The 18,107-nt window shown below is 39.8% G+C and overlaps 1 protein-coding gene across 1 annotated transcript; it reads left to right on the top strand.

Moving 5' to 3' along the window:
- The first annotated feature begins 674 nt into the window (after positions 1–674).
- On the top strand, positions 675–17,471 carry LOC107225742 (atrial natriuretic peptide receptor 1). The gene is made up of 19 exons (XM_015666303.2): positions 675–1,015; positions 4,845–5,010; positions 10,226–10,391; positions 10,636–10,710; positions 11,352–11,631; positions 11,798–11,907; positions 12,305–12,493; positions 12,565–12,785; positions 13,670–13,909; positions 14,211–14,337; positions 14,427–14,632; positions 14,726–14,876; positions 15,187–15,346; positions 15,452–15,612; positions 15,767–15,933; positions 16,015–16,161; positions 16,252–16,444; positions 16,524–16,797; positions 16,864–17,471. Exons 1-19 carry the CDS (start codon positions 925–927, stop codon positions 17,151–17,153), a joined length of 3,414 nt encoding a protein of 1,137 aa, XP_015521789.1. The 5' UTR covers positions 675–924; the 3' UTR covers positions 17,154–17,471.
- Positions 17,472–18,107: the final 636 nt, after the last annotated feature.

Here is an 18,107-nt window from a genome sequence, read left to right as displayed (position 1 = left end):
GATTATTAAATTAGACTAAATATAGAACGTGTCGAATTATTATATCAGCTCGAACTCGATCGAAAAGTCAGTTCGTGAATAAATGCTTCGGCTTACATCATTCATGAAAAATGGAAATGCGTTCTTTTCGCGTATGTAAAATCACTTTCTCAAATTACTTGCTTCGTTATTCTTTTTCATTCATCACGGCACAACGACTTTTTGATTTTATTCATTCGTGCTCATGGTTTCTGAGCATCCTTATTTTCCAAGGTATCAAATTTTCCTCCCTGGGAATGAAAATGACTCATCGAAGATTCAAACTCAAAATAAACGTGAGCTCGTCAGTTTTTTTTTCAATTCGAGCACCCAAATTACATTTTTTAACAATTCTTCCAATCATCAAATCAGAATCACACAATTCGGAGGAAAATAGAAAGAGAGAGAAAATGGACGAGTTACTTTTCAACCGAACATTTCCCAGATATTCAAATTCTGGATTCCGCAAACAAGTATATAGGTTTAATAAATAACTGTACGCTTAATCATACTCTTCGCAGGAATTGTCAGTCGATGTTTCAGTCTGGTTTATACAGAGTCTGTAATGTTGCTAAAAGATGGCGGCACGCTACGCGAACCGTTTTCCAGCCCCTGCGTAAAGGGAGAATAAGCCCATATATAGGGGTGAGTTTTGCCCCGCGAAACTTCAGATCTGTTTCAGCGCGCGCGTTGCTACCTTTAAACCTATACATTTTATTATATTACATACATATTATTATCCACAATATACCCGCGTTGAACGATCCTGAGGATTTAATTTTAAGGAACTGCAATGTAAGGGTAGAAAAAATAGATTGGTTAAAGAAATATCAAGTCGAGTGGAAGCAGCGGTCGATTCCACCCGAAAATTGAAGTGAAAATATCGGACTCGTATCTCGGACGAAAATGTTGGAAAGAAATTGTCACTGCGTCGCGATCGTAACTTTCGCCGTGTGCTTCGCATCTAGAATTCTACTCGCGATGACGATGATTTCAGGTGAGAAACATTCGCCTTAAGATCACTCCCTGCATTATTTTTCATCGTAGTGATAACATTTCGTCGTAAGGTTTGCTGTAATAACTAGGAGCACTGCAGTTACAAAGACGTCGTAGCTTTTCATGGTGATTTTCATGAAAAGATTTCGTCCGGCTAATAAATGTTTACGATTTTTTAAGGCGGGTATTAAACTCTGGATTTTTCATTTTAGCACTTTCTCGTGCCGGCAACACGTGCCTTCGTGATTATGACTCACCTCGAGGTGTTTCGGCATCTTTTGTGCCAAGAATTTGAAAATTTTACTATGAATGTAATTTTTTCACCTGGGAAACTCTCAAAATTGGATTAATTTTACATGCAAATCAGCCTTTTTATGTCCAAATTCATTTATATCTGAATTTGATCTGTTACATAATATATTTCGCATTTAATCAATTACGATTCTCTAAGTCTTGCTAGTATTTGTGGTCTAAAAACGCCAATGAATTAAGAATGTATTTGCATTAATATCGCGAAATTGAAGCTTTCGCATAGAGAAAATCATTGTAACGAGGTGAATTCTGCATTCTTATAGCACTGCACAATTCGATGGGCAATCATGCAGAATCGCTACACTCGAGAGGATGTTATGGTCATACAGGACGTTGCATGCACTGCTGGTTTCCAGACAATTGGTCATATGAATAAAATAATAATACTTCTGCTCGATGTCCCTTGATTGCGCAGACGATTTGTAATTAGATACACGCTTAGTTAGTTGTCGTCCGTTTATTCGTGTAATTTATAAACGTATTCCGAACTTAACGCCGTGGATAAATGCGAGAAAACTTGCTGCGATTCACATTGATTTCACATTGCGGCGATATTTCTGGTTAAAATGGATCTAAAGGAATCCAATTTTGACAGTACGATGCGTTCTTGTCTTATTCATTGGTTAAGAAATAGTCTCGACACACATGATTACCGACATTTCGATATAAAAAATACATTCCATGAAAATCATTCTGACGATTTTCTTATATATATTTTTGAAAATCAATTGCAGTACTCTGAAACATAGGAGAAAAGAATCGATGTAATATTTTACTTGAAAACGAATAACATTTGAAGAACTTCACGTGAAATTTCGCGTTATTGTCGATCCTTTCTTGGTTATTGCAACGCAAAATCAGTTTGTTCGGTTTACTTTACTTTTTTAGTTAAATAAGGCTTTAACGTCAATTTATTCTTGCACAAGCATTAAATTTTCGCAACAGTTGCAAGAAAATATAGCAACGGTGATCGTAATGAGCAAGAATAGTAACGGATACTAGACCTTCTGGTAACAGCCAGAAAACTAATTTTCATTTTCTACCTAGAATTATAATTTTCGATTGTGGTAAAAAATGAAAATAGTTGAGGACTGAGCGGTAACCGGAACTAAAAATTTTTCTCAGTGTACGAAACCATCTATTTTGCAATTATTATCAGTATAATTATTAATATGAGACAAGAGTAGAACATTAAGAACATTTATCCGCGCATCAATTAACGTTTATCTTATCGCAGTTTGACCGCAAATAAAATTGACGACTTTGGTAATTATACGGTTCAGTGGATATTTTCGACCCGTGATGTACAGATATAAGATAAGTTTTGAAGCTTACACATTTACAAATCTATGTCATTGGCGTCGATTTAATCGCTGTAAAATTTTTGCACACGGTTTCTACTTGTCTACATAATGCAATAATTTTTCAGAGCCTCATCAAGATCCGCGTCAACGAATCACCGCCAAATATCCGTAAGCTGGCGAAAGCTACCAAAAATTTTTAAACTTTGAATGACCATCCTTACTATTTTGAAAGTTAATACGCGGCCGTTTGTTGTATTGACATCGAAACGCGTTTACCAATTATTTCGTAAATATTATTTGTCTGTTATTACAGGAGAATAAAAAGAGCAACCTGATTCGGAGTTCTGCGATCAACGCACAAGCAATTTATCACGGAATCCTTTGCTTAAAGCTGTAGAAGAAATTGCTCGGAAAATATAATAATTAAAATAACCTTACACCTGTGTAAATATAATCATGCGATGTACGTATATTATTGATCATCGCATGAAAATAACGATGAAATAACGTTGCCGTGTTATCGATAAACTCGTTTCCGTTTTCTGCCAATATTTGCAAATCGAAATAAGGTAGGCATAAAACGGATGATTCGGATTTTAAATTCGTTAGCTTCTCCTGTACGAATTTCCGTTACCCCGATTTCATCGCGTTTTTTCATCGTCCGTTGCTGCGGCCCTGATTCCAACCTCCTTGTTTCCTCACTTCCGTTTATTGCCTGCATGCAAAGTAATTTAATTCACGGAAGCAAAACATTGAATATATTTAGAGAAGGTTTAGATCAACGACGCTGAGGTCAACAACATTTTTGTACCAACAAACGAAGTTTTCCCTTCTATCTGTTTAGCAGTGTAAATTTATTCACTTTAAGGCATTTATCCCAATTTCTAAGCATTCCTTAATTAATTAGGATAGGTGACCATTTGATATACGATGCGGAATTGCGACCAATGACGCGATTCGAAATTTTCGTCGCAGTATCGCTCTAAGCGATATTGTTTCAATAAATTCATCGTATTAGTTTTAACCAATTCAAAACTGCGTGTATCGATTTTTCTCATTATTTGACGGCTTACTGCCGAGGAAATAATTATCTTCCGGCGATAGACGCGCAACTGCTCGTGTTTTTATACCAAAGTTCGCGCGAATGCTAAGCGTGTTTAATAATTAGAAGCTTCACACCAAGTTTCTAACGTCACGGCAGTTAATTAGTCGGCATATAACGACGAGACGCGTCTTTGAATAACGAAACTAAGGAACACGGATCTGGGAGTTTGATAAATTTATCATCCTCCGCGGGAAGTTGAAATACAGTCAAATCCCTCGTTACAAGTGCTCGAGTAAATCTGCAGAAGCTAAGTATCGCCGATTTCTATTCACAATTCTCGTTCTCCAGTCAACGTCTTTGACAGATTTAAACCAAGGATTTTGTAATTGTCTAAAATAACGAGAGGATGGAACAATGACATTGCCCGTGGGCTTCTTATCGCTACAACATTCGAAGGATAATTATTAATATATTCTCCTCGTTATAAGTTTTGGTACAACCAAAATATACCAAGCTTTCATCCGATTTGAAATTCCATCCATCCCGCCAAGTTTTGAGGAAATATAAACATCGCTAAATAATAACTGAATAAAATATGCATGCGAATTGCGTGAGTTGCGAAAATCAATTTTTTTTCTCCTAGCCTTCCGTTGTACCAAGACGAGGCGACAAGAATTGCAAATTCGCAAGGGCGAGTTACCAAATGTGCAAAAATATCGCGTTTACAGTTCTCCTCCTTTACGTTTGAACTGTTTATCAATTCGTTGTCAGAAAAATTCAACCCAAAATCCCGACTAGTCTATACAAGCACCATAACTTATGATTGTTTGAAAATTGTTTCAAGGATATCGCGTATTGATTGAGCCGATTGAAACACCGCAGTGTCTAATTACGATATTATTTTTTTTTAAACTTACGGGGTTGCAATTAGGTAATTAAGCCAGAGTCGCATGTGAGTTATGAAGTTTTTAATTGTACCATATATTACTGCACCTATAGGTATCACAGATTATAAGTGAACACGAATCGAGTTTCGCGTTATAATATCGTTAATTAAATATTTTCAAGGAAATATTCTACGCGTGGTAATTTATAGATGTAAATTTTAGAATTTTTCGGAATTACGAGGTAAAACTGTACAACTTTCTCTCTCTCTATTTTCGGTTCAGCCCTTCAAACACCGATGCAAACTTACAACGTCGGTGTCCTGATGGCTTCGCATCTCGACAGTCCTTTCGACCTGGAACGCTGCGGTCCTGCGGTTGATTTGGCGCTCGCTGAGGTCAATGAATTTCTGACCGGCCACAACGTTCAGCTGCAAAAGGTCCAGGGCAGGTGAGCGATCTTCGAATCCTCAGTTTCTGTCCGAACGATACGAAAAGATCGTTGGATCGAAGTCATGTTCACATTGCGAAATCCTTCAATACAAATTAGCGGTTAAATTTCGGGTGGGGTCAAGAATATAGAAAGATAAAAAAAATCGAAGGGCCACAATATCGAATTTTCAAAAAAAGTGAACACTTGATATACAGAATTTAAAAGTGTTTAAAGTCGAAGTATGGAGAAGAATGTCAAACTGTAGAATCGTCAGGACTCCTGTCTATAATATAGAATCGTATAAAGATCCTCGATTTTGCTGTTCCATGTTTTGATCTTTCTTTACTTTGTTTTTTTGTATTCCGACTTACTACGTTTTCAATTTTCTGTGCTTGGAACTTTCCACGTTTTTCAATTCTACGAATAAAATTTTCGCGTCTATGAAAATTCGATATTCTCGTCGTTCTATGAATCAGCAATTCTATTTTTTCCCCGTACCCGAAATTTAAAGAATTAAACTTCGTCGATGGATGAAATGTTTGTAGAAATTGAACGCGGAAATGGTCACTTAATCGGAGGCTTAAATAGGAATCTAAATGACAAGATATACCAGCTTTGCGGAGTTACAATAATTTACAGCCTACCTAAGCGTACCGATCAGAGTGTCGTGTATATCCCGATACGGAGAAATTAGCCGAAGGGATCGATGATTTCTATCGGCAAGTCAACGCACTTCTCCGCGGAGAAACATGTTTGCTCGATATTTTGGTTTGCTTTCTTTTTTTTTTTCTTTTTCTTCCTGCTACCCAGTTATCGCAAGCCAAACGAATTGGTGTATGAATGAAGAGGAGAAGATGTATGAAAAAAAAAGAATACGAGATAAATCCTACTTTCTCGAATTTTACGCCGCTTGATGAATTTATATCGACCATTCATCATCGCGATGATGAAAAGAGAAGGATATTTTAGACTGGGAAATATATACGCGGATGATACTGTTGACAAATAAAATATCGCCGTTCGTTCGTGATCGTAACGTGACGATGACATGGTAAATGTTATCGTGATTAAAGTGATAACGCAATTTATGAAGCCGATGAGTTTTTGACTGTTCAAGATTAGTCGAAATGATATTCGTTTAAAAAATTTCGGGCCCTCATATTTTTACCAGCTCATATCGCAGATTCATGTGGGACGCGTTCCATCTCGAGATATGACAGGCATGAAAAAACGAATTTATCCTTCTCTTTGTTGAACAAAATGAAAATATAAGGGCAACGCTATTTTACGTATATATTATGGGCTTGCGACTGGTCACCAAGTCGATTTATAATATATCCATAAAACGGGTAAAACTCGACTTTGGAAGAAACTGATGAAAAAATTCCAGACCTTAACGTCCTGTTAGTGAAAAGCTGGAGCTTCGGAATATTTTCCGAAATTCTTTATAGCCAAGTGGCTGAGCTGAGCATGGGATTGAATTTCAAACGACCGTTTCCGGTTCGCGGGCTCGAATTGATGATTACATTCTTTCGACAATCAAATTTCGCGCCTCATTTAGTGCGAGACTACTCGGCGAGTGCAATAAAAAATAATTATCTGCCTGCCGGCCAGCTTTTCTCGCATCAGATTTCTTCTTGTCGTCAAAAGCCGAGGAACCGTTTCAATCGGTTTACTACGGCATGATAACGAACGCGCTTATTGTCTGTGTTTAACGATCGTGACTTAGTTATTTAGTACACATTGCACTGAATCGGCTTGTGCTCATTATCAACTATAATTAAGCAGCTACAATTTATATGCGTACCTCCGAAATCGTTCGGGGTCTATAATCTGACTTAAACATCGATAATTTTCATTTCACCGATAAGCGGAACAGATAATTTATTCACATCTTAACAATGCCAGATTGTATTCAAAATGCATAGAACCGAAATTTATTCAATTCCAACTTGAAACTGAATATATAGGGGAGAGTTTTTTATGTATAATGATTTGAAATTTTTGTGTCTAGCATTTTATTTCCTTGATAAAAATGGCCAGAGTATGTCGAAAAATAAAGTGCAAGAACTATTCGATTTTAGTTTAAATGTAAATAAATCCACAAGGTGGCGACTGTGAAAATCGAGACAGTTGATTGAATCATTAAACCCTGCATCGTTCCGATGTTTGTGATTTTTATTTTCGACGAGTAGTAAACAATTTGAAATAATATGCAATCGATATGACAATAACACGATTTGTAGACGAAGACAGGATGGAATCATACAATTTGAAAAGAGTGTATGAAACGTTAGGGGAAAACGTCATCTTGGAAATTATTGACTCACGTGTGGTTAGCGATAATTATTGTCCTCGTTAAAACGTTGCAGCGCGAGTTGTAACTCTGCGGGTTTTCCATCATCTCGGATTTCTCGTTCGTTAGAAGTTTTCTCGCCATTCCTTGTAGCCAGTCAAGTGAAGTCAAGGTAGAGGAAGGTATAAATACGGCTTACGTATTACACGTAAGCCTTATTACATATATTTAGTCGTCACTAATTAGACGTATATCACGTGTCAGCGCGTTGCGATATTCCAAATAGAGTATCTTAATCAAATACGCATTACGTGTTGAAATTAGCATGCGTCCTTTTTGCGCAAACCCGTTACATCGTTAACAAGGTTTCGAAATCGTGTACGATTTCTCGTTGCAAAATACAAAAAGTATATGAATCCAAACCGCGAGACGAGGCGTTTGTCCGACTAGGATTACCGTAAAAGTAATTTATCTAAAAATTTGCGATTGTATTTCAGGAGTTTGACGAGCTTTGAAATGTCAAGGACCAGAAATATATCAAACAGTATAAAAACGTGTTCAGATAATAAAAAATTAATCGAAAGCTCTTTCTCGGTGGATAATCTAATTGACGTTCCGTTGGTAAATCTGTGCTTTTTTTTTCTTCTTCCTTCGTACCACGATTCCAGGGAAACCTGCAGCAAGGAGGGACCTCTAGCTTTTAATGCATGTAGCCTAGAGCTTGGCAGGCAGACGTCCTTCACAATACAGGACTAATTAGACGCCACGAACTGTCTCCTGTATTCCCATTTCTATGGAAAGCACTGAATGCTTCTGGACCGCTTTGTCAGGCGTCATCCAACACGGTCCGAGCCCAATCACTGCCCATTGTTCAACGCGTGGAAACACCTTCGTTCTAGGTGTTGAAGTGAAATGTAGCATATCAATGACCGGTGCAAGTTACGTTCGTGACTTATCGTCTATTGCTCAACACATTTGTCTTACTGCGAGTTAACCTTCTTGCTTCTGATTGATGGTTTCATTCATTACCGTGAATTGACCGAGCCATTGTAATCTGATGTTACAAAATAATAAGAAATTTTAAACAATAAAAAATCCAAAATTTACAGCAGTGCAAGTTGCGCCAATGATAGTGAACACGAATGATCCAACATTTGTGGCATGTTATAAAAACGGATCTGAACGAATTCGATTAACCCAAGCTAAGATATCGACAATTTGAAAATTGGTTCTGAAATTCGAAGGTTCAAAATCACTGTCTCGGCTTGTTTTCATTAGATTTATTGTTTTTCGTTCATTTTGTACACCATAGAGGATCCCACGGATTGCACGAAGAAAATTTACAAATAATTATCTTCCGAGAGGATAAAACTAGATCAGTGAAAGTCCGACGAATGATTAAATCTATATCACTTTTTTAGTGGGTATTTTCCAAAGTCACCTCGATTTCCTTCGTTTACCATTATTGTCTTCGTATCCATCCAATTTTCTGTCGATGATATACGTGATTACTTCAATGTAGCAAAGGGTCACCCATATCCGCTGGAATGCCACACACTAACGTACAATTTGGGGTAGAGGAAATTGCACTCATCTATAAGGCGGAGAGACGGGACCGGAAATCGGTCAGCCAGGTTTTAAGGCTATGGAGTTACGTGCGTCGCTTTAAGAGAGCACCAAGAAAGTCTCTTTAAAAGTATATTTAAACATATCGACAGTGTTGCGTGTTTTTCGTCCGTGATAGCAATTCCCACGAATCTCGAAAGCTGCTGTATTTCACAGCAACGATGCTCAAATCTTCGTTCCTCATATTTTTTGTTGTTGTAGTTTTTAAACCGGAAAATAACAGACCAACTGCTGATATTGCATCGAAAGCTGTCAACGGAAGCTCTGTGTTTGGACTCGCTTGATGATATTTCACGGACAAACAGGTGCATCGCGATTGGGAAAAAGCAATTTGAAAATCAAACAGTGCGCGTCCCGCGTTTCTCGCGAGATTCCAGTAATCGTGCGAGGGCGAGGTCACGCGATATACAGATTAAACAGCGGTCCGAGATCGAGGGACAATTCGAACTAATCCTTCGGCCTAATTCGATTCTTAGCAAATTGATCCCAGCCTCCGCCGTCCGTTTTCTCGCAAGCCGTTAGATCGCTCGAGCAAATGTTCCCGCAGATATTGCAGGGGCGGGGTTGAAATTCCGAATTTAAAAATTTACGTAAACGCGAAATTCCAAATTTTTGGCGGCGAAACTTGAAGTAAAGAAATCAAAACTTGACGAAACATCAAAGTTTCGAAAGAAAAAAATGGCGAAAGGGCCTAATTCCGACAATTCAAAGTTCCGAAAGTACAAAAATCTGAAACATCGAAATTCCAAATTATCGAAGATTTTCAGTTCTGCGAATTTCTGGCTCGGTGAAGTTTCACCACTTTGATCGTTCTTTGTTTTCGTTGTGTAAACTAGGCGGGTATATTTTAATTTTCGTAATTTTATTCTATCGAGACTTTGGTCAATAGTAACTTAAATTTTCTGAACCTCGCATTTCGGAACTTTGTGCCGTCGTTTTTCCGGCCATTCGAAATTTTCTTGTTTCGTAAAAGCTTGATATTTCTTTACTTCAAGTTTTGCCGCCAAATAATTTGGAATTATACGCTTTCGGAACTTTTCAAATTCGAAACTTCAACCCCGCCCGACATTGCGTCGATAAAGATCTAAGGAAAGTAGCAAACATGCGGCAGGCAGTACCCTGAATTTTTTTTCGAATCTCCGTTCGCCGTCCATTTGATCGAACTTTCGAAACCGAAGAAGCAAAAACACCTGCATCTGGAAAAAAATTGAAAACAATTCTTATACCTCTGGAAAACTAATCAGCGAATTGATGGCTATTTGTACAAAAAGAACCGATAAATTCTTGCTACTCTGAATTTTATTCATTCAGTTATCCGTCGTGCAGCGGGGCTCGAGCGCCCGGTTTGGCCGCCGACATGCATTTTCGAGACAACGTGATTGCTTTCATCGGTCCCGCTTGCGCTTTTGCCCTGGAGCCAGTAGCCAGGCTTGCTGCTTATTGGAACAGCCCGATAATCACTGGCATGGGAGATCAGGTGGGTATATTTTTACTACTTATTTTATTAACCGGTGTGGAGGATCGTTGAAGACGCGACAAAGCAGCTCGGCGTTCTACGTTTCATGCACCATACAACGACAAAAATCACCGAAGTGAATATGCGAAAAAAAGGTGAAAAACATAATTACCCCCATTTTATAAGCGATTATTGAAACGTATATTTGACTTCTCGTATCTTTGAACGAAATCAAACCGTTGATTCTCACTTTGTACTTACCTAGCCACCTTCGGAGGGAGAGTTATCAGTCACTTCTGGAATTCTTGGTCGACTTCACAAGTGGAGAAACGAGACATCTGTAAGAATTGTGTATAGGAAACCCTCGCAATGTATCGGTTAATTCCAATTTACTCACGTTGTACCTATTCATGTTCAATATTATTACGCTGAAGTTGTATAATTAATTTCTCCTCTTCTCTCTGTCTATCATACAAACGTGTAGTTATGATTATAATTAATTACGTCAATATCGAATCACAGACTCACAGAATTATACATACAATTTATTATTTCATCAATTTATTGTAACATGTACCTTTTGTTAACAAATATATTTTATTCATTTGAGTGTAACTTTTGTTTTGTTTGCTATATTATATTCTGCTTGTGTGTGATTATTGCCACACGATCCGTGGTTTTTCTGTGCAGATTGTTTTTCGTAATTATTTTCAACGTTGCGATTTTGTTGCAAATGTCAGGAAAATACTTTCCCAGGTGGGAAAATAACTTTATTATCTCAGGAACGGATAATTCGATCCTTATGGACGATAAAAATGGTTCGAAATTATTTGCTTAATCATTTATCTCATTCGTGAATGAATTCCTCTTCATCTTTCTTCGAATTCCAACTGCAAGGATTTACTTTCGCTTTCGATGGGAATGAGATGCGTACAAATATCCGGGACCCAAATTTATACCCACACACGTGACAATTTCCAGGGAATATTCAAGGACAAAAGCAAATACCCAACACTGACTAGAATGTCGTACTGTCAGTGCCGTCTTCGGCTAGTATTTTCGAGTATTTTCAAAGAGTTTGGCTGGTCTCACGTGGCGCTAATTCTAGACAGATCGGACTTGTTCTCCCTGACAGTTGGTAAAAATTTGGAATACGGTTTGCGGAAGGAGGGCCTACTCAAGTTCGTCAGGGAACTTGACGGCAACTCGGACGAAGAACCCTACCACTTGTACTTGAGAGATGCTAGCATGTATGCGAGAGGTAAGTATTTCCATAATACTGTAGACATCAAACATTATCAATGACAAATTTCGTCGAACAACGTAGTGTGATGTAATTGTTCCAGGACAAACTTCGGTTCATTCGAAGTTTACATTATATACACGTGATGCGTAGTTCAGAATTTAACTTTTACTATAATTCACAGTCGTAATTCTAACCGTTCGGGGAACTTTGGTCAGAAGATTCATGCTAGCGGCACATAATCTTGGAATGACAAGAGGCGACTGGGTTTTCCTCGATGTCGAAATATTCCAGGTGACGTTCATTGCCATATTCGAGACGAATTTTTAACTTATTCATCGCATGATCCTGAAGGATGATTTATTTTTCCTTCAATTTTGCAAATCTGTGTCAGCAAAGTCAAGGATCAATAAATGCATGACGTTAGAATCGAGAACGCTTACGGGATTCTCCAAAGTATCGTTCAATTGATACTTGATTAAATTTCGACGCGATACATTGAATCTATTACTTATCTAGTCGTAAGAAAAAGACTGGCAAAAACCGGGGACAAGGACTCCGTCAGAGGGCAGAGAGGGATGAAAGGCAATGTTCGAATACGATTTGAATGATCGAACGAAGCGGAAAATTACTGAAAAATTACCTGTGTTACGTGTCTTTGAAGTTTTATAACCAGATGTTCACATTTCAGGGCTCGTACTGGGGTGATCACGACTGGGAAGTCGGCGACAAGGATGATTCTGTCGCCAGGACGGCTTACGAAGCACTCCTGAGGGTCTCGCTCCTCCAGCCAACGAGTCCCAGGTTTCAGGACTTCGCCGACAACGTCAGACACCGAGCTCAGACCGACTACAACTACACTTTTTCCGAGGGTGAAGAGGTACTCGTGAATCCCGTGGTGAATTGTCAGGAACTCGGCTAATTACAATCCGCGCGTCCTTCGTCCTCCAGGTCAACTTCTTCATCGGGGCCTTCTATGACGGCGTTTACCTCCTCGGAATGGCTCTGAACGAGACTCTGGCCGAGGGTGGCGACATCCGAGATGGTATCGCGATCACTAGACGCATGTGGGATCGCGATTTTCTCGGAATCACTGGGCACGTAAGGATCGACGACAACGGAGACAGGGACGCCGACTACAGTATCCTGGATTTGGACCCCATTAACGGAAGGTTCGAATCACCCCTGACTCGATCGATTAACCGTATCGTACACGTATTCCAGTCGGGGACTTCAAATTCCCTGATTGTCACACCGTGGGACTCGGAACGAACTTGAATTTTTGAGAATTTTCGGGCTAAACAGTCCAACGAAAGATTCGGTCGAACGGATAATGAAATGAATAATATAATCAGGGTTTAGAAGGTTGAACTCAAGTTTAGTGTAGAGTTGATATGTTTTTAAAGAATCACTTCTCATTACAAGAGAAAACAAAAGAGCATGTTTAAAAAATGTTAAACCGAAAAATTCAAGTGAGAAAACTTGAAGTATATTTATTATTGGATCCAAGCTGACTTTGTTGGTAATTGGAAACCCTCGAGATCACTTGAAATGAATTTTGAGCAGTTTTATTAAGTTGTTGAATGAAGTATCAGTGTAGTACTTAAAACCCGTAATGATTTTTTATATTCACAAAATTTTCACGACGAACTGACATTCGATGAAAAAAAATGTTTGATGTAAGATTAATATAAAATATTCATTTACGAACAAAATCATGAACCCTGATTCATCGAATAAGACAAATAATACGATTGTAGTACCTACTACAAACGGAACAGTAATTTACCTTTTTTAAAATTAATAACCTTAGGTACTTGTGTTAACTTGAATTTGTGGGTTTTGTTTCATACCTTCATTTTTCTTCACATTGAGAAGGGATTCTTTCAGTAAAATTAAACTCAACAAATTATAGAATTCAACGATCTCTAAACATCGATGTTGCAAATTTTTCAATCGACCAACTGTTCCACCGAACCGCTAGCCCGAACATCCCTAATTTCTCGGAAAATTGAACCATCAGGTGAAATTGCCCTCGATCCCTAATTGTCTCCAGGTTTGAAGTGGTCGCTCATTACTTGGGTCTGAATCGAGAGTACAGCCCGGTGTCAGGAAAGAGGATCCACTGGCCAGGAGGCAGAGAGGGACCTCCAGCCGATATCCCGGAATGTGGTTTCCTGGGTAATGATCCAATATGCTCGAGCAGAACGGAAGCGTACACTTTCGTCGCCTACTCGAGTCTCGCCTTGACCATATTCCTGGTGGTCATAGCGTCGGCATCCTGTGTTCTCTACAGGTGGGAATTCAGACTTTTCTGTAGTAGCCTTGACTGGAAGGAGGGGAGATAAGGAGGAAAGGAGGGGGAATAAAAAATGCACGAAGATAGCTTTGCTGGTCGGTTTTTAATTTCACTTCACCTTTTTCCTTGCACATATACACTTATACTTCTTCTCTTCCTCGTGGTTTATTTTCACCTCACCTTGCACTTTCCCTCCTCTTCGCGTGAGTGGCATTGGAAACTTTTCCGGTATGGAACGATACATCCGTAAATTTTTTACGACTTCTTCGAGCTTTTACAAACAAGTACCACCTTACAGACACCTACGGTTGTCAGCCGACTTGCACAACATGTCGTGGCGCATCAGACCCGAAGAGCTTCTTCTCGAGGTTGGAAAACCTTTTTCCTCGAAGATGAACCTTCATCAGGCAATGTCCGACATTAACGTGAGTTCGTTCTTCCCCATAAATGTCGCTTCAACCGAGTCTCTTGTTAACACCTAAAAGCGACTCTTCGTTCTCGTTTCTCTTCGCAGAATTACGGGCTTGAAAAAATGCGGCGTGGCTCCGCCATGAGCTGTGGATCTCTGCCCCCATCGACGGTCTTTACCACGGTTGGTATTTACAAAGGTGAACGTGTCGCCATCAAGAAAATTACCAAGAAGAAGGTGGTCGACGTCACGAATAAGCTTCTGTGGGAAATTAAGCAGGTCAGAGATGTCACTTCGGAAAATACGGTTCGGTGAGAATAACTGAATATGATTTTCTAGCAAGTAACGAAACTTTTCCGGTAACCGAAAGGCAAATTATAGATTTGTGAATTTCATTCCGTCAGGTTCATTGGCGCCTGCCTCTGTTCTCCTTCGCCGACGGTCTTGATCCTGACCGAGTATTGTCCGAGAGGTTCGCTGAAGGACGTTTTGGAAAATGAGGCGATTCAATTGGACTGGAATTTCCGAATGTCACTGATCCACGACATCGTCAAGGTAGAGAAGGTGCAAAGGCAGTTGAAATTACTCGATTTATCGTTTTTGCATCAGGATCACTGGTCGGTTTTTCGACCTCAATAATTACATTGATCCATCGTGAAATCATGCTTTTTCCTTCCACCTTCAAACTGTCGAGAATAGAGCGATTCACGTCAGTCCTAATTACTCGTTATCCTACGGGCAAAAATTAGTTTCGCAGAGCCTAGAATTATCTGTCCTCCCGCAATCTAAGTCTTGTAACTACGGTAGAGGAATTTCGTGGTTTAATCTTGCTGTGGAATGAGAGAGAACCTTTAACTCTCCCCAGGGGATGGCATATCTTCACGCGAGCGAGGTATCTGCCCACGGAAAGCTCCGATCGTGCAATTGCCTAATAGACGGTCGATTCGTTCTCAAGATTTCCGACTTTGGCCTCAAGACGCTAACCACCCCTTGGGATCTCGTCATGGATGATAATTACTACACGAGTAAGTATCGCCAGTAATATCTTCGCGTCACGATAAAGAAGTCTCGTTAGGAACTCGAGCTGCCAAAAACATGGCGTTGGTCAAAATTTAATTTATCTGTTATAGAACTGCTCTGGATTGCCCCAGAGCTTGTTCCCCTAACGGTGACCCCTGGCAGTGCGGCGACCCAGAAAGGTGATGTTTATAGCTTCGCCGTAATTCTCGAGGAAATCGTCGTCCGCGGAGGACCTTACGAGGTGGCGAGGACATATATGACACCACAGGAGGTATTTTAGTCGGGAAACGACAATCGCCCCCATATATAACTCTGGAATAACATTCCGCACTGAGTTACTGTATTTTTCCCGAATTTCGTTTTACTTAAAGAGGACCAGAAACGGCAGTGGATGTTCTGAACGAGGTGAAATGTTTTATTTTAAGATCGTGAACAGAGTATCCACTCCGGAAGATCCGCCGTTTCGACCAGAAGTAACGCCCCGGGATTGCCCCGCTGATATTCTACTTTTGATGGAAAAATGCTGGACCGAAATACCGGAGGAACGTCCTACGTTTCACACGATTCGGGGAACGATTAGAGGAATTATGAAGTACCTGTCTCGTCGCTAATTTATCAAGTCTGACTCGAAAGATTCCAGAAACACTGCTGACGAAATGGTGATTGGTTTCAGAGGCTACTGCGAAAATTTAATGGACGATTTGTTGAGACGCATGGAGCAGTACGCGAACAATCTCGAGGCTTTAGTCGAAGAGAAGACGGAACAACTCAGTCTGGAAAAACGGCGAAGCGAGGAACTGTTGTATCAAGTTCTTCCAAGGTGAGCGATGTATTATGGTTTGAAGAATGAAAGGCGTGATCCGTTCCAAAGTCAGACTCAAGGTACCATTGAGAGTCAACTGTCCTTTAGACAAGTGGCCGGACAGCTGATGACAGGAGAATTGGTTCAGCCAGAACAGTTCGAGTGTGTTACGATATACTTCAGTGACATAGTCGGGTTCACGGCACTCTGCGTTCAGAGCACGCCCATGGAAGTGGTCGACTTCCTTAACGATCTCTACAGTACTTTTGATCGTATAATCGGTTTCTACGACGTTTACAAGGTAAGAGAATGAGCAATAGGTTTGGGAAAATACAATTGCAGACAGAAATAGGATAAGTAGTGGACTTGCTTCTTCCAAGGTCGAGACAATTGGGGACGCTTACATGGTCGTGTCGGGACTTCCTGAGCGGAACGGAGACGAGCATGCGAGGGAGATCGGGCTGATGGCACTGGCGATTCTGGACGCGGTAAAGTCCTTCGCGATTCTTCACAAGCCCGAAGAGCAGCTGAGTGTGAGGATCGGGGCACATAGTGGTCCAGTTTGCGCTGGTGTAGTTGGTCAGAAGATGCCGCACTACTGCCTCTTCGGTGACACGGTGAACACAGCTTCGAGGATGGAGTCTTCGGGACTGCGTGAGTATTGATGCGCGGCATCGAAAGTCCGTAGTTGAACATTGACCACTTTCGTTTCTCGTTCAGCTCTGCGAATCCACGTCTCCGAGGCGACGAAGAAGATCTTGGACAAGTACGGAACATTCGACCTTGAGCTTCGCGGCGAGGTCGAGCTCAAGGGCAAGGGCCGCGTAACTTCCTACTGGTTGCAGGGGTGTTCCGAACCCGATCCTAGGCCACCAACACCGAAGCATCGTCGGTACAGCAGCAGTCCGTTGGAGAACAACACTGCTCTAAATCCATTGATATTCCCACCGAACAATAACGTCGGACCAAGGACGAACAACAACACCTTCATCAATTTATCCGAGCTGTAAGGAGGGACTTAAGGACGACGATCCCGAACGATGATTGGCCTGAAACTAAAAATAGTTGTGGAGTTTGAGACTAGGTCGAATTGGTCTGGGCATTGATATTATGTGTTATGGGCGTACTTTGGTCACAAATTTGGTTCTCCTAGTTGCTGTTATCGCGAAATTATCACGGAGAAAAAATTATCGATTGTTAGAATAGTGATAATTCGGACGAAAGTTGTTGAATCAGTCTTATTAATATCCCGCGTGATTAACGGTGTTCTGGATCCCATTTAAGTGTAAGCTCCAGCAAAGAGCTCCGGCATTGTATCTGTCGTCACCAAAGGGCATAGCCGGATAAGCAGGTCGAATCGGCCCCCGCTGAATTTTTTGTCGGTACTTCAGGGATCAATTTGGACCCAAATGAAAATAATTCAGTGAAAATTACAGCTATTAATCTTAAACGGTTTCCGAGTAATTGAAAAAAAACCTATTTTTTAGTATTTATTTTTTTTTTAATAGTAAAATTAAAAATTTTTTTTTGCTGATTTTTTTTTAAATACTTACGAGTAAAAGCTGTGAAAAAATTTTTTTTTTATGATTTCTATACTAATAGCCGATTTTTAAACTAAAAAACAAAATTACAATTATTTTTTTTTATGCCTATTTTAAAACATGCAATCACCAAATTTGGACAGAATACGTCTTTTATACCCCTCTGTATTCAGGAATTTTTTCAATTTTTTTGGTTTGGTGCAACGTCATGAAAAAAATTAAAAACCACTTTTTTGTTAATTATTTTATATTTCAACTGCTTAGAACACTACTTACAACTAATTATAAAATGTATTTATTCATAAAAATATTCATCAAAAACGTAAGTGGTCATCAAAATATTTGTTAATATTTTCGTCAATCTTCATCACTGTCTTCATTAATAACTACACAGCGCCCGGTATTATTGAAAATGCGACTTAA

The sequence above is a fragment of the Neodiprion lecontei genome, chromosome 1 (genome assembly GCF_021901455.1).
Source record: "Neodiprion lecontei isolate iyNeoLeco1 chromosome 1, iyNeoLeco1.1, whole genome shotgun sequence".
In the NCBI taxonomy this organism is placed as follows: Eukaryota; Metazoa; Arthropoda; class Insecta; order Hymenoptera; family Diprionidae; genus Neodiprion; species Neodiprion lecontei.
Note: the sequence above shows the minus strand (reverse complement) of the source record. Positions and strands in the feature narration are given on the sequence as shown.

Coding starts and splice junctions, on each gene's coding strand:
- LOC107225742 (XM_015666303.2), top strand. CDS start 925: ATGTTGGAAAGAAATTGTCACTGCGTCGCGATCGTAACTTTCGCCGTG. Junction 10,392..10,635: donor TCACTGGCATGGGAGATCAG/GTGGGTATATTT, acceptor GTACTTACCTAG/CCACCTTCGGAGGGAGAGTT. Junction 12,786..13,669: donor TTGGACCCCATTAACGGAAG/GTTCGAATCACC, acceptor AATTGTCTCCAG/GTTTGAAGTGGTCGCTCATT.